At 37.2% G+C, this 22324-nt stretch overlaps 1 protein-coding gene across 1 annotated transcript; it reads right to left on the reverse strand.

Moving 5' to 3' along the window:
- Nucleotides 1-270: 270 nt before the first annotated feature.
- On the reverse strand, nucleotides 271-3407 carry LOC125671638 (mitochondrial import inner membrane translocase subunit Tim29-like). The gene is made up of 2 exons (XM_048907465.1): nucleotides 3261-3407; nucleotides 271-899 (listed from the first exon to the last, which is right to left on the reverse strand). The coding sequence occupies exons 1-2, from the start codon at nucleotides 3343-3345 to the stop codon at nucleotides 376-378; spliced, it is 609 nt and encodes a 202-aa protein (XP_048763422.1). The 5' UTR covers nucleotides 3346-3407; the 3' UTR covers nucleotides 271-375.
- Between the last annotated feature and the right edge of the window lie 18917 nt (nucleotides 3408-22324).

A 22324-nucleotide genomic window follows, 5' to 3' on the forward strand; every position in this document is an offset into this window, starting at 1 on the left:
GAATTATTCATGAGACTGGGGTCAATAAGACAATAACACAACCTCGAATCCAATGTAACGTTAGAGAGGATCTGGTCTGGAGGTTATAAACAATTTTTGAGCATGTTCTCATGTTCAAACTCCATGCTCTAAATCGATTAAATGTCTAATAAGGCCAAGATTTTTCCAAAGTGTTAGCTCCGCCCTCATGGGGTCAGGGTCCATAAAATTCAAAGTTTTTCTTCCTCTTTCCCTCTAGATGCTATATACCAAATTTAACATAAATCAGACTAGTAAAAAATGTTTTAATGTTGATGGATGTACAATGACAAACCGATTAAAATAGTGACCAAGACATAGGAGACCTTTTAAAAAAACATGTTTAAATGAAATAAATCATTTTAATTGTGATAATTGTAGGGGATTAACAGGCATTCCACATTCATTCCACTCCTCGGGATTAACATCATAGTCAATCATAGCCTTCCGTAAATTCACAAACCGACTTAATATTCCAACCTCCACTATACTTTTGTAGAAATCTTTCCAGTGTGGTTTAACAAGTTTACATCTTGCTTCAAACAAATCAGCCTCATGTGATGCATTGTCAAAATAAACTATCGAGAAGAACAAGAGGCTCTGATATCGTAAACGTCCATCCCGCTTTGCTTCCAACAGAGAACAGAGATATCTGTCAGTGTTCACATTTCGAATGGGTTCGCCGATCAGTAGCATTTCCTGTGCATCCTCTATCAGTTCCTGCCGAAAATCTCTCTCAGTAGGGTTTGTCTTGTATAGAAGTCCAATAAACGACAATAATGAAATGTACACGGAGGCTTTCAGGGGTCGGTCTTTGCAGTCCTGAATGGTCTCTACAGCAACTACTTTGTAGTCATTGAAGATGTTATAAAGAAAACTGCCTGCAATGAACACAAGAGCCTTGTAAATTTTTATATAGGAAACATTTATAAGCTCATTTGGGAGAGTATCTGCATAATAAGTAGACATCCCCAAATTAAGTCCCAATCTGGTATACAATTTTCCCTTCCTATCACAAAAATGGAATAAGCTATTTAAAATATCTTTTCACTTTCTGAGCTAATAAAAGTTAAACATTATTGCATGAACAAAGACAGGATGTATTGTGGAATGCGCTACAGGCAGAATGAGACATTGGTTACTAGGGTTGGCTTGCTGTTAAAGTTTTTTCCCTGTTCAAATGGTTACTAACTCTCCTATAAAATACTACCAAGTGTTAATGGCACAAAATGGTTTACAACCTGTAACCTTCCCCTGGGTCTACTCTGCTTTGACGTTTTGCAAACTTAACATAATCAAAGTCAAGTTAGAAAAGATCTGCAGCATTATCATGGTGATGAATCCAGGGCTGTGACTGAATTCCTCAGAAATCGAAGGAAAACTGGTCAAAAAGGGAGGAAAACACCTCACCCTACCTGGAAAAATATCATTTTCTGCCACTTTAGATCAAATCCAGAGTGTTTCATTTTTTCTAAAATTGAGCAAATCAGAGGATTTCCTCTGAAAAGAGGAAAAATCACACCCCTGTGAATCGCACGACTTTTGCATGACCTATTACCCCCAAAAATGACGACGAAAGTCAACACAAGGGAAAATCCATATGAGTAAGTAACACCTTTATCAAAAACAAATCGTCACATAACTTATATCAACATTTGAGATAGAAGCAGAGAACATTAACACAGGTTTTTGGTGGTCGGAATATTTTGGACTGAAAACAATAAACTGTTAATGTTTTCTGCTTCTATCGCAGACATGGAATTACCATTTTAGTATAGATTAGTTCCTGAGAAAATCCTTCAAATGTTAATATATAAGTTATGTGACAATTCGTTACTCGATATAGATGTTACTTGTATGAATTTTCCCTTGCGTTAACTTTCTTTGCCATTTTTCCAGGAAATAGATCATGCCATAGTCACATGATTCCCCACCGTGCTTTAAATGTCTTAATCTGCTACCCTCCTCCCGTTGAATACTGGGTCATTGACTAACGATGCCTGGGGATAAATATCCTATAATTTTGTCAGAATTGCTGGACTTTTGTTTCTCCATTTTCAAAATTTTCCAACACCACCCTGGAAAGAGCAAACCCTTCCCCTTTGCCAGACTCCCTTCAGCAGCCAGATTTGTAAGACTAGTGATATTTTTAAGTCGTATTGCTATCTTAATCACGAATTTTGCTCAGATTGGGCCATCATTAAAAACATTTTTGTTTGATGTACTCCGACCCACATTTTTCAAAGGTTGGTCGGTAGGTAGTGGTTTGTTTTTTTTGGGAACGTCGTGAAAATTTCTAATATTTTCTTTTAAAATGAGGAAAATTTTCTATTTTTAAGGGAACCAAAAAAAAAAATGAAATTTCAAATTGCTGAAAAAAATGAACGAGTAGGAGCAAATTTGACGGGTCGGTCGGAGTACATCAAACAAATCAATTTTTATTTTTGACCTTGTGTCAAAACCCTGTGAATTCAATTAGCTTTTTAAAGCGATACAGCTTAATAAAACTAAGCAGGTTGGGACCACTTCCCCTAAAGCGAGATCTTCTTGCTAAAATGTGATTATCTCTCTTTAGCGAGAGTAAACATTACCATAAACAGGTGTTTTGGTGGTTTTATTGAAAATGGCAAATTCCGTGCAATGCTGAATAAGTGCGACACAAACTCAACATGAAGCGAATTGTCTCTATGAAATTGAGAACACAATCAAGAAATTTCATATCAACGTTGCTGCGTAAGAGGGAAGGAGGCTGAAATCCAGTGCACATTGTGAGTGTTTTTGTTATAAATATTTGCAGACGTATCAGACATTTCAGCACCTTTCTTCTCTTCTCGTGAAAAGATGTACTCCACGGGTGTTTTTCTTGGTTGTACGGGATATAATTACTCTCGCTGGAATGGAAAAATCGCGTTTTTAACCTTTAGCGTGATGGTCTCGCTATAGCCTAAAGGGGAAGTGTTCCCAACCAACTAAATACAGAAACTGTGCAAGACATGATTAAATGTCGAACCCTGCATGGGTATTTTATCCCTCGCAACTATGAGATACTAGTAATTAATTTTTATGGTGTGGAGTGCATTTATCTCAATGCAGAAGTCCCAGATTGGGAAATTGCATTTGATAATCGCTGAATTTTAGTAGAGGAAATTCGGATAAATACTGTCCGATGCTTCTACCATCACTCTGCAGACTGAATGAAATCACAGATTAGCACACATAGCTAGGAGAATTAAACTCCTCACCAATTTTCTCTATTTTTCCACCTTTCCATTTCTCGGGGAGTGTTGGTTTTACTTTTTGCAGTAGGTTACCAACTCTGGAGGCCATGCTTCAGTTCTTAGGTAACTCGTTCATAAAAATTTCGTGTTTAGTCTAGTGTTCATGAACTGTAGAACTAGATCTACATGTATTTCATTGCATTTCGCAAATTCTATGGTCGTTATAATGATCTAGTTCGTCAATACTACCTATCATTGGGTCAAATGCTGTCTGACTTGTTTCATACCGATTGTTAGGCCGTTCTTGGCACACTGATTTTGACTACGGATAATTCCGTTTAACCTGATCAGGATATAGGGCTCACGGCGGGTGTGACCGGTCGACAAGGGGATGCTTACTCCTCCTAGGCACCTGATCCCACCTTTGGTGTGTCCAGGGGTTCGTTTTTGCCCAACTATCTATTTTGTATTGCTTATAGTCCAGAGTTATGAGATTGATCACTGTTCGTTAATTATCTTCAACTTTCATTCAAAAACCGGGTAAGAAGTTTACAGGTTAACCCAATCGGTACACCTCGCCCTTTACGTCAGCAATATTTGTCTATTCATTTAAAAAATTCTCGCCCAGTTGACTAGTCTAGTAGGGGTTTTAAATTTTTCTCAGATTGCTTGATTTCTACTAAAACTACATTTTTTGACTAAGTAAAGAAAATTTAAAAGTTTTCATTGCAAAATATTGTTGTACATAGGTCTATACATATCCTCCATTTTTCATCCATATCAAATTTCTCTGGTGTAGCCCCATCGAGAATTTCATACGTTAAAATGCGGTGAAACATGAACTTAGTGAAGATAACAACGAAGAGTCATCAATCTTATAATTCCTGTAAAGAATACAAAATTAATATGCGCGAGCTTCGGGGACTTGCGTAACACGTTACTAAAGCTAAAAGAACCCTCACTGATACGCTTTAGAATGCAATGGTCCTAATTTGTGTTCATTCGTCTATTTAATTAAACTAGTGACTAGGCCTGCACGAGTACCCAAAATAAAATCATTATACAAACCAAATTTAAAATGGAAATTCTGAAATTCTACTGGAGAAGATTTAATACATGTCTTCTTCAAGTTTTATCAAGCTCTTTACTTACGCATGACCTTGAATACGGACAAGGAAACAGGATTGAAGCTACAATTTTCATCCAATTTTTGTCAGACACAGGGCTTCCAAGAATTACACTTTTTATGAAGTCGTTGGTTTTCAATTAGGTCACGTGTAAAAGGTGAAGGTCATTAGAAAAGAAATATTTCTTATACATGTGCAAGTGTTAAAACTATTTTTCATGCAGATCACATTTCCTGTTTTACTTACGCAAAAACTGAAGGATATTGAAAAGGGTTCAAGTTCTTTAATTTGTGTTAAAAAATCTTACTAAAATTTTATGAAACTTTCAGGAATAGAACATTACAAAATTATCTGGGTTCCCAATTGTTTTCAAACAAACACTAGAGGGAAGATTTCCTTGCAAACTATTTTTCTTGTAGTTTAGTTTGTGCACTTGCAATGACTCCATTGTGTTCCAGGTCTTCGTACCTACTGGTTTTCCAGTTTAAATATCAAAGACAAGGTCACTGTCCAATATTCATGTTTTGGATTTACATGTATTTACGATATGTCAAGCTGTGAGGTGATGCCCCATTTTCCCTTGTTTTATATAACGGTCCAATTATTGGTATCCACCAAAAGGTCCCATGGGGACTCAGGTTAGAATAGGTCCTCAGAGTTTTTGGTGGATGAATGATGGCCTTTGAGCAGGGAGGGATCTTTATCGTGCCATACCTGCTGCAACACAGGGCCTCGGTTTTAGTGGTCTCATTCGAAGGAACGCCCCTTTTAGTCATCTCTTACGACAAGCAAAGAATATTGAGGACCTAGCTATTCAAACTCGGATCCCCATGGGATTCATCGATATATTTAAATTGAGGGCCACAACAAAAAATTTCTTCTCATGTAGAAGCTTTTGAATAAATTCTGCCTCGTACGAGTATAAAAACCGTTCAGTAAATAAAGGAGCACATGGGAACTTCAACAGACTGCTAGAAGACCGAATCACTAAAGACTACGTAGATATTCTCGTTGAAGAACTCTATCATCTTTTAAATATCATCTTCAGAGTAATAGTTCGTAGAATCAGAGTGACGTTTACCAAATAATTTTTTGGATGGCTCAGATTACAAGATATGATATTTTCATGTTTCATTTTTATTGAAAAAAACCCCCAGTTATATGTGATGTCAAAAAGCATAGTCTTAAATACATCACGAGGAATGGTCGTGTAAAGTGTGGAAAAGTCATACGTTTTGATGTTGTTGATTTGGGGAAAGTTTTGTGATTTCAAATTAATTAAGAGTTCTTAGGAATTTTTTAGAATCCACATTTGATTTACACCACTCCTCGCTTACGTCGTGGCACAATGCGTGTGAAGTTTCTACTTGACAGCAGTTATTATTTTCGTGAGGAGAAAACATAGGAGCTAGGTAGAATATTCACAGGACCCAGCAATGTATCTGTGAAGTTTAGGAATCCAGTATAGGTACGGTAACTCATATTCATTCCATTGACTGGAATATTTAATGTGTTTAAAACTGAATCGTGATTTTAGCGAAAATCATCTTTTGAAAGGGAACTTAGGGTATAAGTAGGATCACCAGATGGGAATTATTCAGCCAAGTTCATTTAAAATATAGTTGTAATAATGAGCCTTTCAAATAAAGACAATGTTGTAACAATCTTTGTCTGCTGGAACCATATTTCTCAGGAAAGGGTGAAGATAAGTAAAAGTGATCAATCTAAGGAATGCAAAATAGACATTTGGGCAAACACGGACCCCTGGACAGACCAGAAGTGGGACCAGGTGCCTAGGAGGAGTAAGCATCCCCTGTCGACCGATCACACCCGCCATGAGCCCCATATCTTGACCAAGTAAACGGAGCAATTCATAGTCAAAATCAGTGTGTAAAGAACAGCCTAACAATCGGTATGAAACAAGTCAGACAGCATTGATCCAATGACAGGTGGTATTGGCAAACTAGATCATAATAACGACTATAGCGAAATGCTGACTGTAAACCTTGTTTGTCAGTAGCCTCAATTTAGAAACTGATCAAACGCAGAACAAGTTCTTGTGTATCGAATCAGTTGAGAGATATAAACACCTTGTGCAGGCGATAATGGAATATTGCGACATAAACATGGGAACTTGACGATGGAGAAACTGAAATCATCCCGTTTGTCATAAAGTTGAGTTGTTAGTTTGCCGTCAATATCCATCCTCAATATGATATTTAAGTAAGGAGCAAATGTGGAGGACTCTGTGATGTCTTTTATTTCGAGTTCACATGGATGTATTGAATTGACATATGAATGAAAATTCCTCATGTACATGTAACTATCTAATTCTTTTATCACCTCTGGTTTGTTAAACACAGAAGTTTAGATGGTACGCACTTTTGTTTTGATGTGTCTAATACGGGATTTTAATATTCCTCTTGTATTTGTTATCCATTCTGATAAGGTATCAAGTTCTTTTTCATATTTAGCACATCGTCTGACATAATAATCTTCGACAAAATTCATAATAGAAATAAAGTTATGTCGCCAATTGAAGGAATTTAGGACCTTTTAAATATAAGTGAGACTATCCACTTGTATACAAAATAGTAATATTACATGTTGTCTTTTATCATTTGAAGATAAAATCAATTTAAATGTCATATAACATACAGACATGACAACATGGTATGAAGAGTAGCAATAGAGTTATTGCTCTTTGGCAGTCTTTTCTTGTATATCTTCTAGAACTATGAACTAATACCAGGGTTCATCCCCCTAAAAAGTTTAGAATCAGAGTATGAAAAGCAATGTATTTAAATGAAATTATTTCCTTAAATTTCAATGCTGAAAAGGAAATGGTTGTGTCAATTGATTTTCAGATTCCTGATATGCCATACGGGGGAAAATGCCAATTTGAAAATTATCCAACGTTTACCTTTTGAAAGAATTAGTAATATTTCTCGGTGTATGTCTACTTCGGATTGGAAAATTCTCATAGCCTTACTTTCATTTTGAGATTTCCATGAACAGACACATTTTGCTGAAGAATGAATCTGACATGTCACTACGAAATAAAGAACTAGGGGACCTTTCACTTGGTGGAACCATGCGACAAAACAGTAACACTGTCGCCTATGGAACTAATTTGATGGGCGACAAAAGATTAACAACTGTCGCCTATGGAACTAAATTGATGGACGATAAAAGATTAACAACTGTCGCCTAAGGAACTAATTTGGTGAGCGATAAACATTAACACTGTCGCCTAAGGAACTAAACTGGTGGGCGATAAAACATTAACACTGTCGCCTATGGAACTAAACTGGTGGACTGTACGTACCTGTATTACATTGCTCAAGCATTAAAACAACCTTGATTGTGGATCATGATGGGCCAACTGAACAAAAGCCGCCTTTAACTGGTTTAGCCTTGCAATGAAGCCGAGAACAAACGCAACAAGTCCTACTAACAACTACAACCAAAGTATGACAGGCACAACATCCGGGTCATCAAAAATCAGTTTGGTTGAATGGTTGTTTGTTTGTTTTACGTCCTGTCGATAATTTTTGACTCCTATTAACACGTCACCAGTTGTAGATGAATTACCACAAATTCACCTATATTCAGCGCTTACGGCCGTAGCAATGAAGGTTCGCTTTGTAACCGGAAGGTCGTGAGTTTGAGCCCCGTTTGTGCCATGGCCGCGTCAAACATAGGACGTAAACATAGGAAGTGATAGCTCCTTCACCAAACGCTCAGAATTTAGAAGTCAGAATCACGGGTCTTTCAGATGTGACCTTAAAAACGGAGGCCCCGTGTCGCGGCAGGTGTTTGAAGCTAGGTTAAAGAAACGTCACTGTTACGGCCCTGAACGCTAAACAGATGTCTAAATTTGTGGTACTTTACCTACAACTGGTGACGTCTCAATATGAGTGAAAATTTCTCTACAGGACATAAAACAAAGAGACTGCTCTGTTTTCCTGATCAAAATATAGGGCTCACTGCGGATGTGAACGGTCAACATGGGATGATTATGCCTCCTAGACACCCGATCCCACGTCTGGTAGGGGTCTGTGTTTGCCATACCCTTAATTTTGTATTCTTTTGAGGACTTATGAGATTGATCACTGTTCGTTATCTTCGCTTAATTTTGTATTCTTTTGAGGACTTATGAGATTGATCACTGTTCGTTATCTTCGCTTAATTTTGTATTCTTTTGAGGACTTATGAGATTGATCACTGTTCGTTATCTTCGCTTAATTTTGTATTCTTTTGAGGACTTATGAGATTGATCACTGTTCGTTATCTTCGCTTTTTCAGGAATTGGAAATGTACAAACTTGAAAATGTGTGCTTCGGTTTATATTCAAATAGATATTCATACACATCAGTTGATGTCTTACCGGTACGTGAAGAAAATTCACCCATTCTTTATTTCCTCCCATGGGAGATTACATGAACAATAAAGAAATCAAATTATTAGAAAATTACACAAATAAATATGAAAATAATACGAAATCAACAAAGAAAACAGAAATTTTATGTGGTGGTTTGTAGAGAAATTGCATTAGATGCAGGTGCAATTTCGACAACGTTTAGACAACGAACAGTAATCAAGCTCATAAATCCTTTAGATAGTAAAGAATACAAAATTAAGAGTAGGGTTAACACGGATGCCTGGACTTATCATACGTTCGTATTATTTAGAAAATACAGTATACCTGATCTTTACAAATGAATTAATGAAAATTCACTAAATTATAAAATGATTTAACATATATTTTAATACAATATCTTTTTTCCCTGTAGAATCAACAACAAACTACGCGTATAGGTATATAACTATATATCGGTTTTCTGTTTGGGTTGTCCCTGAAAACCAACGATTACATCCAATAATAATACTCCGCGTCTTGGTGTCATGGAAATGACTCCGGGAATTGAATATCTCTTTTAAAAACTCATAAATATGTGCATAATTTAATATTTGAATGCATGGAAAATGCGATTATCTGTGAAGATATTCCCCCAGTCAATGACCACATACCTAGTGGCCAACTCAAAACAAACAATGAATACGCCCTATCTAAATTGTCCGTCATCTTACACCGATCGCAGTGTTTCCGACCCACCGATCAAATGGCTGGGGCGATTGGTTTAGCCTTGAAACAAACATCATAACTGTGGCTTAAAAGACGTAAAATATTATATCAGGGGTCACATTACCACATTAAACTTTTAACCTGCTTCATATATACATGAAAATTCCTTCCAGTGGAATAAAAGAGAGATGAGCGAGAAGAAAGCGGGAATATTTATGATAAGATTATTTTAATTACAAGGATCTGTTGCAAAAAACAAACAACAAAACATACTTATATTTAGAATTTTTATATCCCTCCGGAAACCAAGAGGGTATCTCGGTTTCACTCAGTCCGACCGTAGACACATTTTGTCTCAGGCTGTTTATTTACTTTGTACAAATTTTATAGAAATATGTAAACTTGTGCACCTGGTATTTTCAGAATGATTTGTGTTAAAATTTGAGAAAATTATGGCCGTTTGTCGTTATTTTCCATGATATTTCTCTACATTAGATACCCCCCCCCTCCCCCAACTTTTGTGGGGTGTATTGATTTTACCATATCCGTCTGTGATGTGTTTTCGTCCATTTATCTCTTAATGGGACAATCAATAGTTTCGCCTAATTAAGTGTAGACTCAAGTTGGTGACCAAAGAGCTATCCAGTTTTACTGAGATTTGCATTTATTGAATTCCCTCCTTTTTACATCGAAAATAAAGGTCAAATGAATCTATGAAGTAGCTTGTATTCAAGTGAAACATGACTAATGTTGAAATTCTATCTGTCTTTCTGGACTTCAGCTACACAATACATGCCTTATATGCGCCGGTAAGTGAGAAAGTTTCCCAGTTTACTTTCGGAAGGTCAGTGGTCTCTTCTCAGGTACATTGTATTTGGGTTCTATCTTCCACCAACAAAAACTGGGCGCCTCCAGATAACTGAAAAATTGTTGAGTGTGGCAGAAAACATCAAAACAATCAATCAAACAATATGCGGGGGCATTAGTTGCGTTAGGATATGTCTACACAATACATGTCTTCTATGCGGGGGCATTGGTCACGTTAGGACATATCTACACAATACATGTCTTCTATGCGGGGGCATTGGTCACGTTAGGACATGTCTACACAATACATGACTTCTATGCGGGGACATTCGTCACGTTAGGACATGTCTACACAATACATGTCTTCTATGCGGGGACATTCGTCACGTTAGGACATGTCTACACAATACATGTCTTCTATGAGGGGACATTCGTCACGTTAGGACATGTCTACACAATACATGTCTTCTATGCGGGGACATTCGTCACGTTAGGACATGTCTACACAATACATGACTTCTATGCGGGGACATTCGTCACGTTAGGACATGTCTACACAATACATGACTTCTATGCGGGGACATTAGTCACGTTAGGACATGTCTACACAATACATGACTTCTATGCGGGGACATTCGTCACGTTAGGACCTGTCTACACAATACATGACTTCTATGCGGGGACATTAGTCACGTTAGGACATGTCTACACAATACATGACTTCTATGCGGGGGCATTGGTCACGTTAGTGTACCACTAAGTAGTATTGTACAATGTCAGTATCCATTATTTCGGCTATTCATCAAAGGAGAATCAGCTAAGGTGGTCAAATATTAAAACTGCATTACATCTTAGAAAATCTTCTTTAGTTTTGGACATCAAGGCTGCAATTTGTTTGCATGATTATAATGAGCATATGGAACACTCTGCCAAAACTGAAAATGTTAACTTCAAGTCCTAGCGTGGGGTCAAATTGATCATACTGTACATCAAAAATGCATTAGGTCTTAGAAAATATTCTTTAGTTCTGGACATCAAGGAGGCAAACGGTTGATGACTATAATAAGCAATAAGCTGTAAACATGAACTCTGGGTTTATGCCCCAGGGCCAAGCTAAGTTGGTCATGTATAAAAATGCATTCTTAAAACATCTCGACATCAAGGTAACAGTCAAACTGTTGGAATAATTATAATGAGGAATGGGCCCTGTACCAAAACTGAAATTCATATTTCCCGGGTTCAGAATGACATGTAATGCCCCAGGGTAGGACTAAGTTGGTCATATATTGAAAATGTATTATGTCTTCGAAAAACTTCCTTAAAAATTCTTTACTTCTGGACACCAAGGAGGCAATATGTTTGCATGATTATTATGGGCTATGAGCCCTCTACCTGTGAAATTCATGACCCCAGGGTTCAGGTATCAGGGTGAGGCTAGATTGGTCATATACATGTACATTATGTATTAAAAATGCAATAGACAATTTTCTTGACTGCTGGACATCAAGCAGACAAATTGTTTGATTGTAATGAGCATGTGAACTTTATGACTCCTCGCAGATATAACGACATTGTCAATTTTACTACTTCCTCTCGGTTTAATTTCATGTAGAGCAATGTGGCAATATAATTAAAATCAGACTTCTTAGATCCGCGCTGTGTACTCTGCGTAAGAGTATATGGCGTGGATCTAAGAGGTCTGATTTTAATTAGATTGAGCAATATGGTTTACTTTAATGAGTTACATTCTGTATATTAGATAACATTTTGTAATATTAGGATAATGATATAACAGTTCTTATCTACACAGCACTCATAATAAAAAGCTTTTAGGTTTACAAGCTTTACTGTTGATTTAGTGTTGGAAGGGGATCTGCATATACAGCGTAACGTTAGAAGTAAATGTCAGTTCGGGCCATACTGCTTCCAGTCACTGCAGACATTGGTGATTGCGGAGAAAAGATCCTCCCACGGCACTCATTTGGGGTCTTCAATAATTCATGAAACAATCCGAAGAGATTTTGGTTAATATAGACTTGATTATATGGCGCAGCATTTTCATCTCAAAAACGCCGATGCATATATAGGCTATAGCTACCAAAACGTAGTTTAATATCCTCTCACGAATAGACGATGAAATATGTTTTCGTGAAGCATATTATCAAATAAGATTACTATAGAAAATTTATTGCCCTCGACTTCCGGTTCCATTCATATAATGTCTGTAAGATATCTATGAATAAAAGCTGTCTTGTGTGAATGATAAAATCAAAGGTGACAACAGACCGAGGACTGAGAATTTAAAGATAATCAGCTCCTACGTTAAGGCAAACGTATGGTAAATAACTGTAATCAAAATTACATTACATCGATAATAATATTAAATAAATGATTGCTTCCGAGAACGAACAACGATAGCGAGAAAACGAGGAAAAGTTTATCAGAGCGAAAGGCAAATTAGACAATTTCTATCGATCTCACGAGATAGAGTGCGCAGTGAGAACAATCATCACCTCTTCCCCCCAAAAATTCTGACTTGATTAGGCTCTTTCGTCTTTCACATCCACAAATCGCTTCCGAAATTTAATCAGCTCTTGTACAACCTAAGCTCTGAAAGCTATCTTTTAAGAAAATTTTGAAGTCCAAGATGTTTTTCATGTAATGCTTTTCCACAGGTGAAGACGCCCTATTTATAGTTGCCTCTTTGTCTTACCACAAGCAAGTACTGAGGACCTATTCTAACCAGGATCCCTACGGGAACGGAAGTTTTGAAAATAAGTAGAATGTCCAAGGGTCCGTAATTGCCCAACTCTTTATTTTGTATTCCTTGTTATTATGAGATTGATCACTGTTCGTTATCTTCGCCTTTCACGACAAAAACCTTCTGTTCTCCAGCAAATGTACCACGCAATATTTAAATTGTTTACATACTTATTTTGACTATGGCTTATTCCATTTACCTGATCATGATATAGGGCTCACGGCGGCTATGACCGGTCAACAGGGGATGCTTGCTCCTAGGCACCTGGTCCCATTTCTGGTATGTCCGGGGTCTGTGTTTGCCTTATTCTTAATTCCGTATTCTTCGTAGGATTTTTTAGATTGATCACACTGTTTGTTATTTTCACCTTTTTCATTCATCAAATTGTATCTATACAAGAAGCATTATGATTGTTTAATCTGACGTCACGAGCTCTATTTTATTCTGCCAAGAGACCTCTCCATTTCCCGCGTTTCCCTAGCTGTCCTCTGCAGCAGCTGACACGTGGTCAATCTTTGGTATGTCCATAGTCTCGCAGATGTTATATAAAACACCAGTGCTTACAACTGCCTTTATTGTTGGTTTATTCTGTTGTAACTGCTACACTTAGAATGTGATTAAAATATATTGTACAATTCGAAAGAAAGAAAAACCCGCTTACTATTAGGGTGTTCAAAACGATACGCCCCTTATACGATAAGTATTGCAATACTTATGCCACGATTCAACATTTTCAATACGATGCATAATATCTACAGAAACCAATAATAACTTGAAGAAAAATTTAATTACGAAGATCCAGTCACAATTTTAAAACAAACTGTTTCCAGTCCGCCAAACGGTGTGATGCCTGTTGGCTCTGTAGTTTAAACTGATTAAGTTCATTATTGTTTATGTCAGACTCAAGGCTAACAACAGCCTGACCGTTATCGGACGCCATTTTGTCCCTCGTGCATGTAAAGTAATTAGAACAGTTCAAGCCCGATGTATTTTACCGAACTTTGATTTGAAAAAAACAACAACATCGTATCGAACAGAAGATGGAGGCAATGAATCGAACATTGAATCGAGCGTTTATTTTGAACAGTATGGATATTTCGGTGAATGGCTACAAAATCTAAGACTATGACCGGCATAACGGGCACACGCCGTGAGAGCTTCCACGTCTTAGATTCTCCGTGGAGATCCGGGTTAGAATACTAGCACGTCATCAGTACCCCTTGCTTGTCATAAGAGGCGACTAAATGGGGCGGTCCTTTGGATGAGACCGCGAAAAGTCACAGCAGGTGTGGCATGATAAAGATCCTCTCGTGCTCATAGGCCGTAAGCACCGAGCATAGTAGCCTTTCACTGGAAATGGTGACGTCTCCATAGGAGTGAAACATTCTCGAGTGGGATGCTAAACAATGTAAAAAAAAAAAATTCTTTTGCATCTCTTTTTCATTTCGAATGTTAAGAAAAAATGAATTTCATTTTTACAAGCTCACGCGATCATACATATAGGGTAAATCGCCTTCCACGGCAAGTATTTAGTATGTTTTGGGAACCGGCATACTAAAGGTATTCCAATATACCCTCTCTCTCAATACTAATGACGTCCATAACATCTGAAAATGTCCGTCGCTTTTCTCTGAAAGTGTCCGTTTCAACGTAAAGTGTCCGTTATGCCTAAACACCGTGCAGAAGGCATCACTCGATACTTAGAGAGAATTTTCGGATCATCATAGGCATGAAAGGGGATGAATACGATCCCTAAAAATATTTTTTTTCCTTATCTTTTTCTTGTCCCAAAATCGCCTTTTAAAGATAGATCTACTGTCGATTTCATTAATAAACAATCAAATTCGCCTTTTTTGAAATCTTGCAAAAGTGAATTGTATCTAGGTCTTTTTTTATTTTCTTATGCGAATGATACAATAATACTTAATATTTAATAGGTACAATAATACTTAGTATTTGATAGGTGTAGAAATATTTCCAGTATTCTTGCTTACCTACTGCCGATTTTATCGATAAAAACCCCAATAGGAATAAGCAATATAACACGGTGAATCTGCCATTGCTCTTACTAACGAGAGCTTCCGTTAACGTGCCTCCGCTCCGTACATACCTCCGCTCCGAACATACCTCTCCGTACATACCTCCGCTCCGTACAGTGCATACCTCCGCTCCGTACAGTACATACCTCCGCTCGGAACATACCTCTCCGTACATACCTCCGCTCCGTACAGTACATACCTCCGCTCCGTATATATCTCGGACTCAATCCGAACGATATTTTTCAACGGTAATCCATAAATTGGGAAATTGAACAATTATCATAGCTTGACCTCCTTTCTACCGTTTTGACACCATGTTGGGGGTATACCTGGTGATCTTTATTACTGGACATATTGCGGACAAACTGAGTGCATATTTATGGCACCTGCAGACTACATATCTAAGAATTGCCATGTCTGTCTGATCGTCATCTACTTTTCCATCCTACTTCCTGTCTAATTCATAAGTGTGACATTCAACAGAACACTAAAAGAAATGGTTTCTATATCAAGGTCATGGTAACGAGTGAAAGAAATTATGGAATCATATTACTCCTCCTAGGCACCAGATTCCACCTCTTATATGACCAGGGGTCTGTGTTTGTCCAACTCTTAATTTTGTATTCCTTATAGGAGTGATGAGATTGATCACTGTTCGTTATCTTTACCTTTATAGGAGGTGTGAGATTGATCACTGTTCGTTATCTTCACCTTTATAGGAATTATGAGATTGATCGCTGTTCGTTATATTCACCTTTATGGGAGTTCTGATATTGATCACAGTTCGTTATATTAACCGTTATAGGAGTTGTGAGATTGATCACTGTTCGTTATCTTCACCTTTATAGGAGTTCTGAGATTGATCACTGTTCGATATTTTCACCTGAATAGGAGTTGTGAGATTGATCACTGTTCGTTATCTTCACCTTTATAGGAGTTATGAGATTGATCACTGTTCGTTAAATCTTCACCTTTATAGGAATTATGAGATTGATCACTGTTCGTAATATTAACCTTTATAGGAGTTGTGAGATTGGTCACTGCTCGTTATCTTCACCTTTATAGGAGTTCTGAGATTGATCACTGTTCGATATTTTCAACTGAATAGGAGTTGTGAGATTGATCACTGTTCGTTAACTTCACCTTTATAGGAGTTATGAGATTGATCACTGTTCGTTATCTTCACCTTTGTAGGAGTTATGAGATTGATCACTGTTCGTTATCTTCACTTTTATAGGAGTTGTGAGATTGATCACTGTTCGTTATCTTCACCTTTTTATGGGTTCTGAGATTGATCACTCTTTGTTAACTTCACCTTTATTGGAGTTCTGAGATTGATCACTGTTCGTTAACTTCACCTTTATAGGAGTTCTGAGATTGATCACTGTTTGTTAACTTCACCTTTAAAAGTTAATTATGTCCAGATAAAAGTCAAACATGATCCAGACGCAATGATTCACAACAAAAGTCAAGGTCACTGATTAAAAAACAAAACGTTTTTCCTGTGTTTACATCCCTTTTGAAAGTCTCCATTATATCGAGACGTCACCAGCTGAATGGGAAGTAAAACAAATTTAGACCTATGATTGGTACTCGGGGCTTAGGGTTCTTTGATGTGCCGATTCTAAGGTATCATATATATGAAAGACCTGTGATTCTCAATTCTAAATGCCGAGCGCTTTGAGAGGGAGTAGTCACAAGGCCTACCTGTTTCTATGTCTGAGGTTTGCGGTCGCTAGGTGACTGGGGGGGGGGGGGTAATCTCGGTTGAGACTCGGCTCAGTTGAATATTTGGACTGATGCCTTCACCGAATCTCAGAGCAGTCCTTCATAATTCATGTCTGGATATTTACTTTCAGCTTCTAGCAATTAATGTGCACTTATGTGACACTCCTGTTCGCTTCAAATAAGTGATTTGAATGTTAAACTAACCCTCTTCAGTATTAATTTTGCATTGCTTACAGTAACTGTTTAGGTATGAAAATCCCAAAATGAAAACCATCACTAAATTTTCCTTTGAAATGAAGATTTCTATGGCACAATATTTTATATCCTGAAATTGAAGAGTTCCTATAGTCTGTTTTATCTAGTTACAGATCATACAGTGTATCTCCATATACCGTACCTACATGTACTTGTACATCACTAATTTAGAAAACAAACTATAGGAACTCTTCAATATCGGGAGATAAAATATTTCGTCATGGAAGTCTTCATTTGAAAGGAAGATTTAGTGATAGTTTATATTATGAAATTTACATACACTCTGTACTTATACGGTAAGTAATGCAGGATCAATAGTGATACAGATTTGGTTTAATAGTCAACCAACTTATTTGAAGCGAGCAGCAGATATTCGGTGAAGGCGTCAGCCCAAATATTCAGCTGAGCCGAATCTCAGCCGAGATTAGGAGGTCGTGAGCTGAAGTTCCGCTCATGACAAGGCCGCGTAAAACCCAAGGCGTAAACAAAGATCAGTGAGGATCTCATTGTCTTTCGGATTTATGACCTTAAAAACTATGGTCCCGTGTCGCGGCAGGCGATAAAGAACCCTCAATACTACGGCCCTTAGTGCTAAACTTAGTGACACTTCGCCTACAGCTTGAAACGTCTCAATATGAATGAAAATTTTCGAGAGAAATATACCTTTGCAAAAGTACGAGATGTTAGCACGATAAAGAACCACCAAGGCTACGACCATGAGCGTTATGCAGAGGTCAAAATTTTGACCACATTTCCTTTAAGTGGTCATCACTGATATTCTCGAATGACAAATAAAACGACAAACAAATTGCACTGTTTCAGCGATTATGCTGATAGTGATACTACCGGTAGTTTGTCGGAACTATTTTTGCTGTGTTCTCTAGTCCACCATTATGTTGAAATATTCTACAGGCTAGAAGTATGGAGAGATATTGGAAGGTCATATTTGGCTGGAAACACACTGTCATGATCTTAAACCAAGGTCATTTCAACGAGATGATGGTCAATGATAAATATTTAGAAAATTTTGGTCATACTTGTGTGTTGGCGAAGTATTAGAAGCAAAATTAACGACATGCAATTGTCAGAGGTAATAGATGTTGAGAATGTTTTCTTATTAATTAGGTCATCGTCAGAATCCACGGGTTTTCTCTCCGTTACACTACATTTAATGATATAAGGTTTGATGCAGATATATGGCAGATACTTGGTAGATGTACATGCACACATGACGCCTTTTATTGAGTGACATTAAGGTGACCGTTAAGAATGAATGATAGACTTACCCAACAAAATCACTGATGAAAATAGAAAGTGCTGCAGTGATTTTATGGTTTACAGTTTTAACATCATAGAACTTGAGCTTTGGTTTATTTGTATTTAATGACAGTTTTAGACTCTATTGAAGGCTTAAGACAGAATCAGTAGATAAATGATGCATTAATTACGGCATGGTATTCTAATGTCTTTAGAAAGGTCTGCGTTTTATGTCATTTGATGTGTCTGACATTACCGAATGCCCGTGGGTGATCATAAAATCCAGTTTATAGATTGAAAATGGAATAATAGCAATAAAGAAGAATATCAAGGCAAGTGGATTTTCTAAGCATTTATCTCAATCAGATGTTCATACGGTGCAGTTTATGTAATTATTAAGTGAACGTTTTGTACTAAAGAATTTAATCTTTGAGGAGAAACTATACTCTGTTGGGCCCCAGACACACTAAAGGAGAAAAATCTGATGTGGATGGAAAGTATTGATTTATATTGCTTAACGTCCCACTCGAGAATTTTTCACTCGTATGGATAGAAAGTGGAAATATTTTTGAAATCAAAAAGTCAAAATTTACCTTATCGTGTTAAATTGCACTTTTAGTAGAACGTAATCCAGTCGACACGTAAACCTACTGAGCTTCCCAACTAGGTGATTAGATTTAAAAGGAATATACGTGTATTGATGGTTATCTATATTTTCGTTCAACTTTTAAAACAAAGTCCGCCATTATGACAATGTACAGTAGTATACCTCCTTAATAATGCACATTTGATCTAGGGTGAGTGATCGAGAAAATTCGAACTGCTGATAATATGTTAAATACGGCATTCATTTATTGTATTGTTATTCATTCCTATTTTTATGGCTCTCCTCTTCCAGGGGGAGACATTGTTTTTTAATTGTCCGTCCGTCCGTGTGTGTGTGTATGTGTGTGTCACAAAACCTTGTGAACGCTTCTCCAATAAGGCTTATCGGATAGACTTAAAACTTTGTACAACGAAAGGTGAAGATAACGAGCAGTGATCAATCTCATAACTCCTGTAAGCTTCTTTGCCATTTGCAGAGTTGAATATTGTCGGGACTGGAGGATCCAATTATTTTCCAAAGAGTTATATCATAGTGGATCTAAGAGGGGTGGGAGATGTTAAAATAGCTTTCTTGTGAACACTTCTCCTACATGACTTATCAGGAAGATTTGAAACTTTGTATAATGTTTCATTGCCATTTGTAGATGTGCTAAGTGTTGGAACAGGAGAATCCAATTCTTTTCCTAAAATTTATAGTAGATCTTAGAGGGGTGGGGATTTAAAATAGCTTGTGAGCACTTTTTCTAATATATGATAGATTTGAAACTTTGTACAATGCTTCATTGCCATTTGTAGATGTGCATATTGTCGGGGCAGGAGGATACATTTACATGTATTTTCCTACACGTTATAGAGGATCTAAGAGGGGTGGAGGATGTAAAATAGCGTGTGAACACTTCTCCACCTATATGGCTTATCTAATAGACTTGAGAATTTGTACAATGCTTTAATACCATTTGTAGATGTGCATATTGTATGGTCAGGAGGATCCAATTGTTATCCTTAAAGTTATAGTGGATATGAGGGATGGAGGGTGTAAAATATTTTGTATATGGCTTATCAGAGTTCATAATGTCTATGTTCCTGCCCATGCTTTCTCCTCTATACCATGCAGTACATTAAGGGGATGGGGTTTCATTTGGTACACTTCTACTTTGGGGAGCTAGGGAGACATTTGTTTTTCATAAAAACAATCTCTAGTTGTATTAGTACATTCAACCCAAATATGACTAGTTTTACATATCAGTCCCTTCTTGAACAGAATACTAAATCACTTCCAGCACAGAATACAGTTTACTAAATGTTATTAAAATCATAGGGTACCCAAGGTTTTAGACGAATCGACGAGGATCTGTAAACTATCTTGCCACACTTGCTGTGACACACGGCCTCGGTGTTTGCCGTCTCATCTAGTCGCCTCTTACGACAAGCAAGGGGTAATGAGGACCTCAGACGTAAACGTGGGTAGTGATTGCTCCTTCATTAAACACTCTGCATTTAAAAGTGAGAATCACGGGTCTTTCGGATATGGCCTAAAAACGGAGATTCCTTGTTGCGGCAGGCGTTGGCATGTCCTAAGGGTTAATCATAGGTTTGTCAGCTGGAACGAATACATATTCCTTGTGTAACCAATCTAATTCTTTCATCACTTCTGGTATACTAAAGACAGAAGCATATAGATAGTACGCATTTTTGATATAGCATTAGATTCTAATTTTCCTCGTATACTAAAAAGTATACGAGGAAAATTAGAATCCATGCTGGACATATTTAGCCCCATCATCTGGCATAATCTTCGACATAATTCATAATAAAGGTATAATTCTTTGCATTTCGGACTTTTAAAATAAGTGATTTCAAATTCGTCGTTTTCATCTATATCGACATCAACAGCGATGACATTGCATACCATTTTTTTCTTCCCAGTATAAAACTGACATAATGAAAAACAATGATCAATCTCATAACGCCTGCAAGGAATACAACAAACACGGACCCCTGATACCAGAAGTTGCCTAGGAAGATTAAGCATACCCCGTCGACAGGTCACACCCGCAATGAGCCTTATATCTTTATCAGGTAAACGGTGTAATCCGTAGTCAAAATCAGTGTTTAATGAACGTCCTAACAATTTGGCAGGAAAGACACCAGACAATATTTGACCCAATTTAAAGTCAGGTTGTATTAGTAAACTAGTCTAAACCAGTCTATTGCGCAAGACAAAGCATATAATATTAGGTGCACATGTCTATGATAGAAAAACAAACACTATGATTAATCTTTGCATACGTTCATATAAGTCAGCACCCAACAGTCTCTTCCGATTGGTATAGTTTTTAGCTGTTGATTGTAGTGTAAGAAGAAATGTAAAATCTGCATGGAGTGGAAATGCCACGATACACATTGTACAGATTCACGGTAAACATTCTGACATCGTTAGGCGAAACACTAAAAGGTTTGCCATTTATTTTGCAAATGCTAATTTTTAAAAAAAAAATTCCATTGGGAATGCTGAATTTTATAAATGAAATCAATAACGAATTTATCACATGCTAAAGTCATGCTAGATAAGATTTCTGTTTTATTGAGTGTATCAAAATTGATATTTCTTCTAAACTTCGAATCCTAATTATTTCTTTCTAGTTTAAAGCTTCATAAAATTCGGTAATATTGACCAGCATGTCTACGTATAGATCCGGTGATCTCCCACATATATTGAACATCGTGTGAACATATTGAAAAACGACAGGACAGTGTGTCTGATACAAGTATGAATAAGACATGATATTTTCCATGATGAGTTTACCTATTATTATTGGTTTTCGTCGGGGGAAAGCACATTTACACGAAAGTGCACAATTTAAAAGTCATGGAAGATGATTTTTTCAAATAAGAAAATGTTTTGCACGAAAACGCATTCTCAAGGTAACTAAAAAAATATTAAATGAGTATGATGACTTATCTCCCTTGAATGATGATCTCAAAAAGGCCAACTTGACATAATAATATGTTTGTTTATACTAACAACTGCGGGTTTAAGCCATCAAAATAGTTCAATGCGTGGTATTCAACTGTAATGTACGAGGTCAGACGGGTGTTTCAATGTACTTGTTTTTGAAGGGTTCAAAAAATTAGGGGGTATATTTCCACGCCGAGATCATTTCAAAGTCAACCAGGACTCGAAGTTGTGTGACAAATATTTTACGGAATCATTTTTAATACACCCTATCTTGATAACAATATGGAGGTCGTACAAAATTAGATCTTTGACCAGACGAAGATCCAACTGTTTCCGACTATGGAGTCCCGTGGGGATCCGGGTTAGAATAGGTTCTCAGTACCCCCTTACTTGTCGTAATAGGCGACTACATGGGGCGGTCCTTCGGATGAGACAGCAAAATCCCGAGGCCCCGTGTCAC

Source organism: Ostrea edulis, chromosome 4 (genome assembly GCF_947568905.1).
Source record: "Ostrea edulis chromosome 4, xbOstEdul1.1, whole genome shotgun sequence".
NCBI lineage: Eukaryota > Metazoa > Mollusca > Bivalvia > Ostreida > Ostreidae > Ostrea > Ostrea edulis.

Excerpts from the sequence above, each read along its gene's own strand:
- LOC125671638 (XM_048907465.1), bottom strand. The coding sequence starts at position 3,345 with ATGGCCTCCAGAGTTGGTAACCTACTGCAAAAAGTAAAACCAACACTC. Across the intron at positions 900-3,260 it reads TGGAAAAATAGAGAAAATTG|GCAGTTTTCTTTATAACATC; the intron begins GTGAGGAGTTTA and ends TGTTCATTGCAG.